At 38.6% G+C, this 16,157-nt stretch overlaps 1 protein-coding gene across 1 annotated transcript in view; it reads left to right on the top strand.

The window, feature by feature from the left end:
• Positions 1-16,157, top strand: part of LOC101845043 — a gene marked incomplete in the record, with an annotated part of 71,396 nt that overhangs the window by 36,932 nt on the left and 18,307 nt on the right. Inside the window, 14 exon segments of the mRNA XM_005109405.3 lie at positions 1,174-1,368; positions 2,593-2,758; positions 4,389-4,456; positions 4,955-5,055; positions 5,588-5,734; positions 6,537-6,626; positions 7,768-7,874; positions 10,159-10,237; positions 11,008-11,154; positions 11,578-11,742; positions 12,486-12,584; positions 13,014-13,108; positions 13,766-13,913; positions 15,083-15,200. Of these exon segments, the coding sequence (XP_005109462.3) occupies positions 1,174-1,368; positions 2,593-2,758; positions 4,389-4,456; positions 4,955-5,055; positions 5,588-5,734; positions 6,537-6,626; positions 7,768-7,874; positions 10,159-10,237; positions 11,008-11,154; positions 11,578-11,742; positions 12,486-12,584; positions 13,014-13,108; positions 13,766-13,913; positions 15,083-15,200 (1,725 nt within the window).

The following is a 16,157-nucleotide window of genomic DNA, read 5'->3' as shown; positions in this document are numbered from 1 at the left end:
GTGGACTGGAATAGAAACCAAGCTAAAATTGAACGTCGGTTCTCAAGCCGCCGGCGTACTGACGGCACTTGAGCCGCGCCACCCCCCACGGCTCGGCGTAGCGAATGAGTTAAGTGTTTAAGGCCATTGACCCACATCACATCATATAAAACACTCATTTGTTAAATAAAGTTTCCATAATGAAAAAATACAGGTTGTGCACTTGCCTCATATCATGGGTCAAACATTGCATATTTATGTCACTGGGCTAGGTCAGGTGGGAGGAATTAACAATTTCCTTTAATTGACAAAGGATGGAAAATAGAAAATAAAGTGAAATTCAACAATAGGGCAGTTAAGTAGAAACAAAAACGAGGGAGAAGACCTCACCAGATCCCTAAGTTTGAGCGACGTTGGAGAACAAAAGCAAGCGAAGTGACTCATTCAGTTTCAAATACATACAAGCTTTTTGTGAGTTTTTTGTCACCCCTGGTCTCACAGTCTTCTCTGATGACCAAAAAAAAAAAAACACTTGGAGATTCTGTCTGTGTTTATATTGTGCAGCACCTTGAGAGTTCAAAAAGAGCAGACTGGAGGAGGCAAAATTCCAAATAAGTTTCCAACTTAAAGTGGAAGAAACTAGTGTTTATAGATAATTGAGAATACTTCCAAAACTAGCTTATGACTATCTGAAAGGAGATGTACACTGTATTTTTGTTGGAAACATGGCTGCGTACAGGAAATCCTGTTGTACAAAGGATTGAACAATTTACAAGAAGAAGAAGAACATTCTTCTCAAAATGTTGTGACTGCACTTCATATTGTTCGACTAACATTCAGGTAAAGAGATAAGTTAGATTAGAATCATCTGTTCTAATTATCATATGAACATGAGGACAAGAAACATTTCTACAGACCACATTATAGATCTAGTCTTCCAAAATAATTTTTCTTTCATATTTTCAAACAGTTACGAGTATCTTTAAGAAAAGGTCACTCCTAGCAGTTGGTTGGAGGGAGCTACTGGTTGGTCCTACTTCTTCTTTTTCAAGTTGTTGCTCCTGTCTGTCTTCCTTACTTTTATATACCTCCTAACAAATCTGTTATTGTGTTGATATGCTTTTCTGTACTTTAAGGAAGCAAACAAAAGTTATGTCTCTTTAAAAAAATGTTTATTGTGATGTATGATTGCAGATGATGATACCCCGAGTGGTTTTCCTGAGGTGGTCTTTGAGCTGAAGAATCTGACGTATCTGTCGCTGCAGTACCAGGCTATTGTCAGTGTGCCAGAGGGGATTGGCAAGTTGACCAAACTGCAGAATTTACAACTGGGAAACAACCCTAACCTTTTGTCAATATCAGCTCAGATGGGTGCCCTCCCTCTGAAACGTAAGTTTTGGATTTTATCATTTGAATCACAACGCGGTGGAATCCGGCCCTCGTCAATTTTGGGCATTTAGAGGTATTAATATCATCTTAAAGTTTGTTCATATGTGTTGCGTTTGGGGGGGGGAAATGTTCTTCTATTTTTAATAAAAGTTGATATATTTGCAATTGAAGGAGGTAGGGGGTCGCTTTGTGTGAGAAGTAAAATTTGTTGTGTCTTTATTCAAGGTTTTATGGTAACATCCACAAAGCTATGTGTTTTTAAAAGGACATAAAAGGTATTGAGACCCCCCAAAAAAATTCTTTAAAAAGTGCCCAATGCCCAGAAAAATCCTGATTTCTTTGATTTCCTTGTTTTGATGAGCACCAGATTTCACCATGCTGCCTCACATGTAGCTGAATTTTTATAACCATGATTTCAGTCATTCTAAAGGCAACATACTCAGTCTCTCACAAGTTCACAATGTTGAGACTAAAATATCACTTGAAGCTTCACGAATACGAAATGGTCTTCTTGCAAGTGTTGTTGATGAAGTTATCACCCTTCAGGACTGTCCTCTGTAGTATAGCAGTTAGGCTCTTTATTGATGCTTGCAGAAGATGTGAGTTTGATTCCTGTGTGGGGAGTTTTTTAAAACCGAGTGTCTCCATCCATCTGCTAGGATGTAGTATCCCTGGGTTAGATCTGATATGCTGGGTTGAAGCAGTGTGCCTCCTGAATGATGTAAATTATGTTGGTGAGGGCGTAAAGCATCCACAATTACATTGTTTACACCCTTCTAGAATCAAAATAGGTAACTTTGAAGATGGAGCATTTAACTTCCGAAGCCACTCTAGTCAGTAGAACTCTTAAGAGTACCTTCGAAACTGGCATGTAGCTGATTCTTCATTCTATGTACAGGAAAACAGTATGTAAATAAAAATCAACTGCTCTGTGAGAAGAAGATCTTACAATCAGTTAGCCCCTAAGCTCTTGAAAAAGTATGCTGAAAAGAAGAAGAAGAAGAAGAAGAAGAAGAAGAAGAAGAAGAAGAAGAAGAAGAAGAAGAAGAAGAAGAAAAAGAAGAAGTCTGTCTGTCTGTCTTGCTTTTTCTCTGTGTAAATGGTTGCTATTGTGTTTATTTGTTTATTCTAATGTAAACAGATAAACATACTGTTACTTCTCTCAGCTCATGTCCTATCTCATCTCATGTCATCACCTCTGCTTCTCTTTCACTTTCACCAAAGGATTGGAGCTGGAAGGCTGCCCCTTGCTGAAAACTCCTCCGAAAGAAATCCGCCTGAAAGGTTTCCAGACGACCTTGGCCTACCTGAAGAGACTGCTCAGTGGGTCAGTGACCTGCAAGAGAACAAAACTCATGCTGGTTGGCCTGGGAGGAGCGGGAAAAACCAGGTGTGTTTAGTAGTTGTAGTGGAGATTAATTTATGTGTACCATTATTTTGTGTTAAGTTTGATTTTATCTTCCTTTTAGAAAGGAGGAGGAGGAGGAAAAGGAGTGAAGGAGGATGAGGAAGAAAGAAGAGGAGGAATATAGTTTGTCTCTATTGCTTCCTTTCCCTGTACCAACCACCCCCCTCTCCCCCCCCCCCCTCCCCCAATCTCCCCCTCTCTCATTCCCCTCCCGACAACCCAACAACTCGGAGCGCCCTACTTCCTTTTTCAATGGGTTGAGTGAAGGGGAAAGGGGGGAGGGGGGGGGCGGGCTACTATTTAATTCTCTGAAGTCCAATAGGGGGTGCAATAACTAAAGAGTGAAAAAAAACCACTTACAGTATAACACGGATAGCTCGAATTCATCCGGACCGGCGTCGGTACTTCGAGAGATCCATAGTTTGAGGGATATCTTACAAAGGTAAAGAAGAAAAAAAACGCAACCCCTGGCACAGTTCGACGGGTGCGTGATTTCGAGTCTTCTGTGTTCAAACTATCCGTGTTATACTGTATGAACATCTGTACTCATGTGTACAGTATGTATTTGAACCTACTCTAACGACCACCTGATCAAGACAGTCACCTGTACAAACAAATATTTCTCTCTTCCTCCCTTGCGCTTTTTCCTATATGTATCACGATGTAGTGGAATCAGGCTCTCATCAAGTTTGGTGCATGTAGAGTTATTGGTATCATCTTAAAGCATGTTCATTTTTTTTGCTTTGGATGAAAAAAATATCAGTTTATCCTGGATTCAAGTCGAGATATTTGCGAATGAAGGAGGTGAGGGTCATCAGGTTTCAGAGTAAAATAAGTGAGAAAATGGCTGCCAAAGATTAGTTATTTCCTCAGCTTGAGAGTCTGTGGAAACTGAAAATTTACATTTTTTGTGCCTTTTATCAATGTTTTTCAGTAAAATCCAAACAGAAATGTGTTCTTTTATGAGCATGAAAGCTGTTGAGCCAAAAAATAAGAATTCAATAAACAATTCACAAACCTGCGGAAAAATGCCAGTTTCTTCACTTTGATTATTTTGACGAGCGCCTGATTTCACCACGCTGCCTCACATATTATGATGACACTATTCAGGACATCTACCTGTTGAGACAAATAGAATTCTCTCCAACAGCGGGTGGCCTTTTTGGACAATTTTGACAGTATGTGACATGTATTTTAATGGGTTGGGTTTTTTTTCTACTTTTCTTCCTCCTTCTCAACTCTTACCACTGGCACTAGATGTGACGTTACTCCTTGGAAATAAGCTATCTTTCTCTCTCTTCCTTCCATCACTGGGATGTCATAAGTGGTCAGCAATGCCGACAGCACGCAGGAACTCATCACTTGCTGGGGGGTCCTTGAACAGTGCTGATCAAGGGTCGTTGAAATGTCTCAGCAGGCTTGTTTTGACACGATATTTGGCAGAACATTTTGAGAATATATGGTCCGTAGTCTCGTTCTCCTCTTTGCAGGCTTGACAGGACGGACCTTGTTATGTGTGGTTAAGACCAAACAATTTTCAAAATAATGGTTTTGGGGGTAAAGTACTTTTAGTCCCATTCAGCACAACTCAAGCTTTTCTATGTATTTGCAGCCTGGTGAAAGCTTTGCTGAGTGGGAAGAATAAAGCAAATCTGGATGCAGCTGAGGAAATCACAGATGGTGGGTATTGGTCTCCACCTCTCTGCACATCTTACTTTACCAGTGTAGCTGCTAATTTTTCTGGCAGTAGAATGATTGCTATGTTGTAATTAAAGCCCGGTACCCACTAGCAGTGGCTCTGGCACATCCCTTTATTAACACTTGGTCATAAAATTACTTTTCAGCATTTGCCAAAAACAGGTTTTTTACCTGGAGTTCATTCATTAGTTAAAGAACTATCAAAATACATTCACTTGTTTTGATTTAATGACCAATTTAGTGACATACATGTCACTTTTTAAATTCATACTGAAAGAGGGTCCCGGCAGAGTGGGTTTACCTCCTTCGGAGATAAAGAGTAAAACTGAGGAGTCATGAAACCCTCAAGGGGTGTAACTAAAAAAAATATTAAAAATATAAAACTGTTTGTAGTTTTCACATATTTTTTTTTAGCCCTCTCAAGTTTTTGTTGGTTATTGAATTCAGAGCAAAAACCAGTTTCTTCATGTATCTTTCTAGGTATTGACATTTGCCCTTGGACTGTGTCGACTGATGAAGGAGACATCACCTTCAGTGTATGGGACTTTGCTGGGCAGACAGTCTACTACAACACCCATCAGGTCAGCTAGTTTCCATAAATAGAGTATGACATGGTATTGTCTCTTTCTATTAATCAAGTTGATGTGCAGAAATAATGGATGAATTGAAAAGAAATAAGGCTTACCAGTGGCACTCTCCACTCATTCACAGACACATCAGCAAAAAATAATTGAACATATTTGTATGCATATTTCAGTTTTTGAATTTGTACTGCCGTACATGTACATCACTGGCATGCAAGAGACCTGAGTTCAATTCTCATGTGGGTAGAATTTTTGTAGAGTATCTCAGTCCTTCTGCTGGGATGTTGTGTCCCGGGACGTTGTGTCCCTCTCTGCCCAGATTGACCCAGACAGGCAGGGTCAAATCCATCATCGTAAATGATGTAGGCCCCTAAATTGTGTCAGAGGGAGTGTAAAAAACATCAACAAAAAAGAAACACAATTCCTCCCACTCCCTCAAAAAAAAAAATCGAAACAAAAAAAAACAACAAAAAATCACACACATGTGCATTCTATGGTTATTCCAAGACTTGTTTCAAAACTATTTCAGTTCTTCCTGTCGGACCGTGCGGTGTATTTTCTCACCTGGAACATCCGCCTTGGTCATGAGCATGCTGGCCTAGACTTCTGGCTCAACTCAATATCTGTCCATGCACCCAAAGCTCCAATATTTGTGATTGGCACACACTTGGATCAGGTGAGACCGCTCTCTTTTCACCATTTGATTCAAAATCATTATGTTTTTCTGATGAAGATTTCAAAGTTATTATTTCAATAAGGAAAATTAAAGAAAAATTCTCTCTTGACATATAATTTTTTTGGAAATTGGGAAAATTTTATAACTAGTTTTTGGTTATAATGTCATACATATGCTTTTCTTTTCATTTAAAAGAAAGTACATTTTGTATTGTTGTACATAATTTCATTTTTACTCAAACACCATTTACTTTACTGGCAGAGGGGAAAAAATGTGATACCAAAGTTTACAGAATTATTTTAGGAAAATGGTTTTAGGCTTTTGTAAAAATTTATACATTTTCGAAGTTATGTCAATATTCTCTCCACAGTTAATGGTAATATTAATCTGAGCACTAAATTACAATAATCTTTCTTGGTCATAAAGAATGATGAGAGCCTGAAAATTTAAGGCAAGGGACTGTCTATTGACAAATTTATTCAAGATGTATAAAAAATCAACAGTTATTTTAGGGCCATAGAAAGACATGACTCACTTTGGAAACTGGTAATAATAGGAAAGATGGAAGGGGTAACTATCAATACAATAGAGAGAGAGAGAGGGGGGGGGGCAGAAAACAGGGCAAAATAATGTGGGATCCACAGAGATGTGTTTTCTCACAGAGATATGCAAAGATGATGATAATGATGAGCCCAATGCCATGCACATGAATTGGATGTAACATAACATACCTTCTGCCTCTTGAATACTTTGTTCTTGTTGAAAAAAGTGTTATGTAAGCAAAACCGTTTCATTATTGCAGGTCTCCAAAGTGGAGCTTCCAATGAAGGAGTTGCAGGCAAAGTATGTGCAGATTTGTGGTTTCCACTTTGTGTCTGCTCACACTGGTCAGGTGGGTCTGCTGATGCTGTGTTTGAACAGGGTTTTTTTAAATGTCCCATCGACATAATTTCGAACATTTAAGAGGTGGGATTTTACCCTGTCTACCAGGGCCAGCCTGGACTGAGAAGTATACATCATACCTGTGGAAATTTTTGATGAAATATGAAACTATTTTCCCCTGCTCATAGAAGAGGGTTGCAATATCTAAAGAATTTTTTTGCAGGTTGAAACCTATCCTCTCAAATAGAAACATAACAGTGAACCCCAAAATGAGAACTCTGAAAGTGTATGTATGATCAATCCTTTTATATGGATGCATGAGCTGGACTCTAAACAAAGACACAGATAGAAGGCTGGACTCTGCTGAGATGTGGTATTTAAGGAGAATACTCAGAATCTCATGAACAGATAGGAAAACAAATAGAGAAGTGCTCCTAATGTCAGGTTTTGAAAGATCTATAATTATCAAAACAATCAGAAAGATACAATTGAGATTCTTTGGACACATAAAAAGATCAAATGGACTAGTGAAGCTGCTGCTGTGTGGAAAGATAGAAGAAAAGAACAGCAGAGGAAGAGAAAGAACGACATACGCAGATGACCTTAACAACTTTGCAATGAATAGCACAAAGAGAAAAATTGAGCTGATCAAGAAGACAGACAACCGGAAGGAACAGGGTGCCTTGAACGTCAATGTCTGCTCCAGACCTGATACCTGAAGAAGAAGATGGAAGATGGGCACTAATTTCCAGGCAATCCTTTTAATGGATCATACCAAGTCAAGTGACAATGAACCCTGCAGCTGAAAAAAAAACCAAAAGCTCTAGAGATTCTTCTTTTCTCTTTTTATGCAGGTTTATCTTGGAAAGTTTTTAAAGCCGTTTTCTAAAAACATGTCCTTCAGTTCCCTGTACGTATGAACATGTTATCACTTTCTACAGAATACTCCAGTTGTCACTGAAATAAAGTACAAAATGCTCAAGAAAGATGAATTTTGGAGGTATTTCTAAAGGTCCATTCTGACAATGTTTGCTTTGCATTAGGTTTTCTCAGAGCTACACACATATTATCATAGGTGGATGAACATTTTAAGAGATTCTAAAACTTCAAACCATCAAAGCAGTTTTATATTTCTTACCTTCTTTCCTCAGGGTATTGAAAAGCTCCAAGAGCAACTGGCAGAAGTGACCTTGATGCAACAATACATGGGAGAGAAGATTCCAGGAGTCTGGCTCAACTTTGAGGAGAACTTGAAAGAGTTGGTCCTTTCTTCTTTGACTTCTTTTTCTCTTTTCATCTTTGTTCTTATGCTTTTTCTTCTCCCCTTTCTTCACCCCTTTTGTCTTTGTTTTTTCTTTTTTCCCACTGCTATATTTTTTTGGCAGTTTCCTTCAGTAAGAAGGGGGCTCTCGTGGCCTAGAGGTTAAGGTGTTCGCCTTTAATTCAAAGGTTCAGGGTTCGAATTCTGGTAGAGACGGACATTTTTTTTCTCTAAATTGTCTCTTTTCACCTCCTTTCCTGCTCTCCAGCAATGTTCTGTCGTCTGCTTTTGCTTCCACTTTCTGCCCCACCCCCTCAACTCCTTTGCCCGCTCCTCTTTCTGCAGCCTTTCTTCTGCTTCTCCTTGGCTCCTACTTACTGCTGTCTTTCAGCCACACCCCTGATCTTCTGATAGGAAAGATCTACACCTAGCCTTTTTGGACAAGGGCGAAAAATCTCGGAGGTCCCGTGTGCGAGTTCCGCACGTTAAAGATCCCTTGGTGGTCCAAAATCGATAAGAGTAGGCTTAGGCAGCACTCAGGCTAAATTAAAAATTTCCTACCTACTGAAAATGTTTAATGTGTCTCGCACGCTCATATGACCTTTTGCAATTGTGAGCGTTGTTAAACGCTTACTGAAAAAAAAAAGAACCTACTTCAGTAAGAGTGTTGTTAACTTTCTTTTATGTTTGCAACCTTAAAATAATGTTCCTGGGCTCTCAAGCTATCCTTGGAAGCTTTCGTGTCTTTTTGTGTTTTGAAAGAAGAAAGATAAAATTTGTGCTGAATCTTCTTGAATTCCTAGACATTTACATTACATGTAAAAATGTGCAAATCAGCTCTGTAGCACCCAGATACTTCTGCGTAGAGCTTATTAGTATGAAGCTCAAATGTATGCAATCTCAGATTAATGGTTCAAGTTCACTTTAGAACTGGAACTGTTCTTTTGAAATGATGTCTGTAGAAATATTGCACACAATTGCTCTCTGATAAAAAAAAAAAAAGGATCATACAAGTGCATGGCCAGTATATCTTTCCTCTCATGTGTTTGTTACATGTGTTGTAGTGTTGTACCAGCCCAAGGCCTGGAAGTACTTCCCTTGGCCTGAAACCTTCCTGGGATCTCTTCGCAGTTGTGTGTGAGCAATTGTGAATTGCTACAACTTGTCATAGTAGAATGATAATGTATAAAATTCTAAGAACTTTTCTATGTTCTTGTTCTTTGGTACTTAATCTCAGTTTTGCCAAAGTCTACCTTATATCTTCTCAAAAATCAGAAACATTCTTTTTCTGGCTTTAACATCATTTTTTGGTAATGAATTCCCCCTAAACAAAATGTGCTTGTTGGCATAGGGTTGTCAAGGCAAACACTTTTTTTTTGTTAAGAGGACATTGCCATCCACTAGATATAATTGTAGCCGAAACTTCATCAGCTTAATGTAGTATCACTCTCGCTTTAAGCTCAGCGCAAGGCCAAAAAGTCGGGAACAGACTACAACACTTTGATTTTACCCTAACGGCCAAGAAGTGTTAGGGCAAAACTTTAAATGCATGATTTTGTACATGGTCATGTTATCAAGCCATTTTCCCTTGGAAGATGAGAAAATCTTCTTGTTGACAATTTGCTACCTCAGTAGTGCAAAGTCCCATCTGACATTTTTGACAGTTTTGAGTTCCTAAGACCATGAGGTAAGAAACCAAAAGTTCTTTCTGCTCTATCAAAATTGTACGATTATCCGGAGTCATTACAGAGATATTCAAAGAATTGCATTCGTAAAAGCTTTACGGGTTGTGAAACTCAAAATCTTTCATGTCAAATTTCTTAAAACTAGGTACTTGGCAAGAATCAAGTTATAATAACGTTGTGCTTTCACATTCATTTGATTATTGGTAAAGAACTTGAACAGTGTGATTAAAGCTTTCCACTGCCCACCAGAGAACAGCACTGCCAAGAAGATTCTCTTAGATTGTAAAAGTAGAATTAACTCTTAACAGTGACTTAAATACAAAATGTTCCTCTTTCAATGCATGTACCACGTTCTTTCAAGATTTTACTATTAATGTATTTTTATGAAAAAGACATGCAGATGCAGTTAGTATTTTTAGCCCACCCCGTTTTTCTCTTTGCTCTTTTTTGTGTTGGTTGATGTTTGAAAACCATTTTTTTGTCTGCCTGCTCCGTGCAGAAGCCCAATGTTTTCATATAAGAGCAATAAATGAGGGGGGGGGGGAGGGCGAATGTGGCAAACTGAAATAACCAATGTTTTTGTCTTTGCTTTTCAGAATTCAAAACAGAAGTGTGATTCTTTACAAAGAGCTGGAAACACGAGCCAATCGTTCTGGAATCTTTGATAGCACAGAAGTACGTTTAATTTTGAGATTTGGAAGAATAGGTTGTGTGATTTATTCTGCAACAATTTTAGAGGTCTGCTGTTTGATTTTAAGGTCTTTTATTCTAAATTTGGTCATTCTACTATTTTGTGTTCTTGCAATATTTTAATTATTTAATTGAGGAGATTTTTCTCTTAGAATCTCTCCCTTTAATCCTCCCCCCCCCCCCTCTCATATTTCATTCATCTGGAAAACTGATTTGATTTTTGCTTTGGTGAACCATTCACTTGGTTAAGAAGTGCTGAGTAAAGTAAATCTCTATAGAATACAGTAACCAAGACAGTTTTTAAAATCATAGTTCAACTTATGTTAAAGTTTCAAAGTGATATTTTGAAATAAGTGAACACGCATGAGCGTGAGTGTATGAATGCATGTGTGTGTGTGTGGGTGGGGGGGGGGGGGGGATGGGTGTTGGTGTGTGCACATGTTGTGTTGGTGCATGTTTGAATGTGCATGTATGTGCACGTGTGCATGTGTGCATATGTGTATGTGTGTGTGTGGGGGGGGGATAGGTGTGGGCATGTGCACATGTTGTGTTGGTGCATGTTTGAATGTGCATGTGTATGCGCTTGTGCATGCATACGTTTGTATATGTGTATGTGTTAGTGTGTGTGTGGCATGTGCGCGTGTGTGTATATGTATGTGTATATGTGGGTGTGTGTCTACATGCCCACGCACAATTTTCTGTGTGTTCCCAATTTTTAAATCTATAAACAATTGAAAACATTCGGTCGTTTCCAGGTAGCGCAAGCTGTCCAGTTTCTCCACGAGCTGGGCTCACTGCAACATTTCTCCAGCGCAGGACTCCGGACCCATGTGGTGATCAACCCACAGTGGATCGTCGATGTGATGGCGTGCGTGGTGTCTGTCAAGGACTCTCACATCAAGGTACACCAACTGGGTCATCGTCTCCAGCTGACTGGTCAACCACTCTTTGTTTGCAAAGATACTTTGAACAGTCAAACTTCCTCAAGCAGCCACCTGTTCTAGACACTCTTTGTTTGCAAAGATACTTTGAACAGTCGAACTTTCTCTTACAGCTGACTGGTCAAGATAATCACCTGTAAAAACGACCTCTTCTTTTTCAGTTTGTTTAACCCCTTCACTTTCAAGCCTGAGAATGTCTTGTGCTCTTTGATTGGATTGAGGAGCAGGCCTGGCAGTGAATGGGTTAAACGAATGATCTTTTGAGCAAAGGCATACACTTTTCTACAAACATAATGTACAAAAGCAGAAATACATATACACAGATACTTGCAAACACTCTCATCGGGATGTCTATGTTATTTCTCTCTGTTTTCCCTGACACAGGAAGGCCGCCTGAATCACTCAGATATCAAGCAAGTGTGGAAAGACTATGACACATCTCTGCACAACTGGCTTCTTAAGCTGACAGAGGAATTTGACCTGACTTTCCCTCTGAAGAATGAAAAAGTGAACCTTGTCCCATGTTTGCTGCTTGAGAAGCAGCCAGAGGTATAGCAGTTTGAAAAATTATTCACATTGTATTTTCTTCTTGCAATAGTCTGAGCTTTACTTTACTTTTATCCGCCGCTTATACTCTTTTGGGTGTCGCGGGAAGAAAGAGGCGTCTCTCTGTCGCCAGCCGGAGAGCTTGGGTCAGGGGGATGCCGTGGGCGGTTAATGTTTCCCTGACTCTATCTATCCAGGTCTTTCTCGGATGCCCTCTAGCCTTGTTGCAATCAAATTTTTTTTAATGTAGGCATGTTGTGCTGGATGGTGTGTTGGTAATCGGAGGAGATGTCCGTACCATTTGATTCTTTGGTGTTGGATGTGATGCAAGACATCATTTGTGCCCACCATTTCTCGGATTACTAAGTTTCTAATTTTGTCTCGCCTGGTCTTGTTTACTGCTTTTCTAAGACATCGCATTTCACATGTTGTAATTCTTAGCTCTCATGTCTTGTTCGTGGTCTATGTTTGGCATTGATAGGTGAGTGTTGGGATAAATATGGTGTTGATCATTTTGAGTTTTGTTGTCATGGGGATGTTAGGATGTTTCAGTAGTGGAGTAAGCTGGTAACTAACACAATAAACAATAGTGTGAGCACAAAGTAAATATTCAATACGCAAAGCGGCATTTTGCTAATCAGGCTCGGGGAGAAAACGTGTTTTTCAGACAGATATCAACGTTCACGTATTTTTACTTCTTGAAATTGAAGAGAATTGTGATGGTTGTGCGCTTATCTCTCTCACAGTTTGAATGGCCTGAGATGGACAAAGGAGGCTACAACAAGGAAACTAAAATTGTGTACAAATTTGACTACTTACCTGCAGGTCTCTTCAACAGGGGTCAGGTATGTGCAGAAAATTTGAATAAGTTTATGTTAAGAAGCTGTGGCTGTAATGAAGTTACAGATGTCATATTTGTCACAACACAGAAAAATCAGGCACTCGTCAGTTTTGGGTATATGATGTTATTGATATAACCTTAAAACTTGTTTATTTGTCTTGCTTTTAATGAAAAAAAACAATTCATCTACCTTGAATAGAAGTTGAGATGTTTTTGATTGAAGAAGGTGGGGATCACCTGCTTTCATGGATAAAATTAGTGAGAAAATGGCCACTTTCAAAGCTTGAGAATTACTGGAAACTGCAATGTGCTACCAGTGACCATGAAATGTTTACAATGTTAGCAGGGAGTCCAAGGTAATTGTTTGGTTAGTTTATGCTATGCTCACTGTCAGATTTAGCTTTGATTCTCTTTCCTTCACTTATTCCTACAGGTCAGACTGCACCAGTTCTGTGATAGTTCTCTTATCTGGAAGCGGGGATCATATCTGAGAAAGAATGCCCATGTTTGTCTTATTCATCAGTCAAGGTGTGCACTTGAAGTTTCACATATTATTATTCATCATTGACTCGTTTCATTAGAAATAACTTATGGGCATTCATGAACTTACATGGAATGACAGAAATATGGGTAGATTATTTAAAAGTAAAATAAGCCTTCTGTTTCACGGGGTACAAATACTATAAATTGTTGCATTAGAATTGTGAGAGTTTTGATTAAAAAGGCATGTACATTTTATTCCTCTGTAAATGCAATGGAGTGTTATTTTGTTAAAATGCATTGTAGCATTTTCAAGAAAAGGTAAAGAATTTCTACAACTGGTGATGTGGTACTCATGTTCACTTACCGTATAATATTTATCTCTGTTAGGAATGTGTTCTAAAAGCTTACTGCTAGTAAGCTTCTTCACTGCCAATGCTGCTAAATTTACCTTTTCTTTCTGAAGAGATGGTCTTTTGAAACCTGAACAGTTACTTTTGTAATTCTGAGAGGAGTGCATGATGTTTCATAACCAAGGTTATTGACTTCTTTAGAAGGTCTTAAAGAATGCTAGAAAAAGTAGTAAGAAATGTATTTCTAGTTGAATAAACAAAATTGCTCAATAACACCCATAAATCCATGACAATTACAAAGAGACTTTCATATGTACAACATAAAAAATCATGTTAATGCCCTTTTTTTCAGGGGCTCTGAGTTGACTGTGAAGGCTCATGGACCACGCCCGGAGAATATTGTCTTTCTGGTGCATGAGGTTTTTGAGACGCTTATACTGGAGTCATTCCAAGGCATCACCTATGACTTCTTCATGCCCTGCCCTGACTGTATGAGACTGGTATGGGCCTGGCATGTTATGTTTGCTGCTGAGTACCATTGTATGCTGAAATGCAATCAGTATAAATCACCCGTCCTCACTCAACCCTTTAAGTGTTGTAATATTCAATCCTTGAACTCTGGTAATCTTCAATCCTTAAACAGTGGTAGGCCTATTATTCAACCCTTGAACAGTGGTAGGCCTTTTATTCAATCCTTGAACTGTGATATTCAATCCTTGAACTGCAATATTCAGTACTTGAACTCTGGTAATATTCAATCCTTGAACTATGGTAATATTCAACCCTTGAACAGTGGTTATATATAATACTTAGAACTTGTGGTAATCATGAACTGACAACTACGGTTAATGGTTTTGTGTTGTTATCATATTTGCTGACACATAATCAGCTCCTGGAAGTTTATGAATATATATGTCTATATCAAGATTTCTGAAGATGGGTACTCAAAGCATTTGTGCAACCAAAATACGTAGAACATTGTGCTAATTCATAGGAGCTTGTTATTTCGTTCTCTTTTCAAGCTGTTTGTCATCCCCTTTGATTTTTGTGATATTGCTGTACAAAATTTTTTTCACCTTATAACGTGTCAATTTTCATCTGTATCCTCTTCCTCTCAATGTCTTTGTCTACATGTTATAGTGATTGCAGGAATTGCATACGCATATCTGAAAAGTTTAATATAATAATTAAATTACAGTGGGTGTTTATAGGATGAAAGGGAAAAAAAAGATGTGTTCAAAAATGCATTTTGTAAGATGACAGTTGTTGTCATGTTTCTTTTGTTTTGTCATTAAATTTTGTCTTTTTAATGAGATGGTTAGGCTAGCGGACTCGTAATCATGAGGTTGCGGGATCGGGAGTTCGAGCCACGGGCCTGACGTTGTGTCCTTGGGAAAGGCACTTTACACAAATTTTCCTCACTTCACCCAAGTGGAAATGGGTACCCGGCCATAGACAGCAAAAGATCTTGTCAGTATGTTAGTGCTTTAGCGCCTATAAATGGCTGCTTGCACTGTATGCTTCCCAGAAAATTAGGTTTGTTTCAGAATGCTCTCAGGTCTGCTGGGGTAATAGTATAGATTGTGAAGCGCACAGAGCTTGCTGTTGAGCGGGGATTTGCGCTATACAAATGCTATCTATTATTATTTTTGTCTCTCTTATTCTCCAGGGAGTGAAAGAACCTCACATGTTTGCTGCCTCCATCATTAGGAGGGCGACTGAGATGAAAGCCCCTTTCCTTCAGTGTCTGAAAAACTTTCACACCATTTCCATAAGGAATTTACATGGTAACAATTTGGGGTTATTTCCATTTCATTTAAAGATTTACAAGATAGTAGAATCATATCTTCCAGTAGAAATGTGTATAGGTTAAAAAAATCATATGTTTTACTAAAGTTTCTTTGTGGCTGAAAGAAGTTTAGGAGAATTATGAAGTAACTTATACAATTCAGTCGAGCAGAAATGTAGGCTTATGTTTTTGTAGTTATGAATCAAATAAATTGTTTGTCCTTTACCCCATCTTCCCTCTTCCATAACCTTGTGGTCTGTCATGAATTTGTGAATATTTATATTAGATTACCATGTCTGTACATAATCACATGATTTATATAGAACATTTACCAGATAATAAAGAAAAATTCATATGAGAATGGTAAGACTTCTTAATTTGTAAGTGGTTTCAGCTATTCATTAAAATCCAGCTCTGTTGCCAAGTGTTCAAGACACTGTAGTTGTTTTTCTTTACGTAAGAAGACAAATTCAAGTTGTAACAAATTATTTCAAGGTGGTAAAAGTGGGAAGGATCGCTGTTTCGTATAGAGTTGGGGAAATATCTGCAGATTGACATTTCTGTCTAAGAAATGCTATTCCACTCTAGCTGGGGTCCACAGCTTTGCTCACATGGCGGAGAAGAGATGAGAAGGTTTCCTGACACAATTTACCATAAAAATTCAGTATGAAATAGCTAAAGAATTGAACCTTTTGAGGAAACACTAAATTGTTTTGCGATAGATTTCAGTTAGTTTTTGAAAGTTAATGCTAAATTGTTTATTGTGTCCTGTATTTTCTTAATCTTTTAAGTAGTCTTCAGTTTGTGCTGTTTGGCCGACATTGTGACCTGAGTCTTTTTGTTATACAGCCCCCCCCCCCCCCCTTTTTGCCATGTGGCCTCATGACTTTTTTGCAGCCTTTCTACTGCTACTCCTTGGCTCCTCCTTACTGCTGTCTTTCAGCCATACCCCTGA

The sequence above is a fragment of the Aplysia californica genome, unplaced genomic scaffold, assembly GCF_000002075.1.
Source record: "Aplysia californica isolate F4 #8 unplaced genomic scaffold, AplCal3.0 scaffold00775, whole genome shotgun sequence".
Classification (NCBI taxonomy): Eukaryota; Metazoa; Mollusca; class Gastropoda; order Aplysiida; family Aplysiidae; genus Aplysia; species Aplysia californica.
Note: the sequence above shows the minus strand (reverse complement) of the source record. Positions and strands in the feature narration are given on the sequence as shown.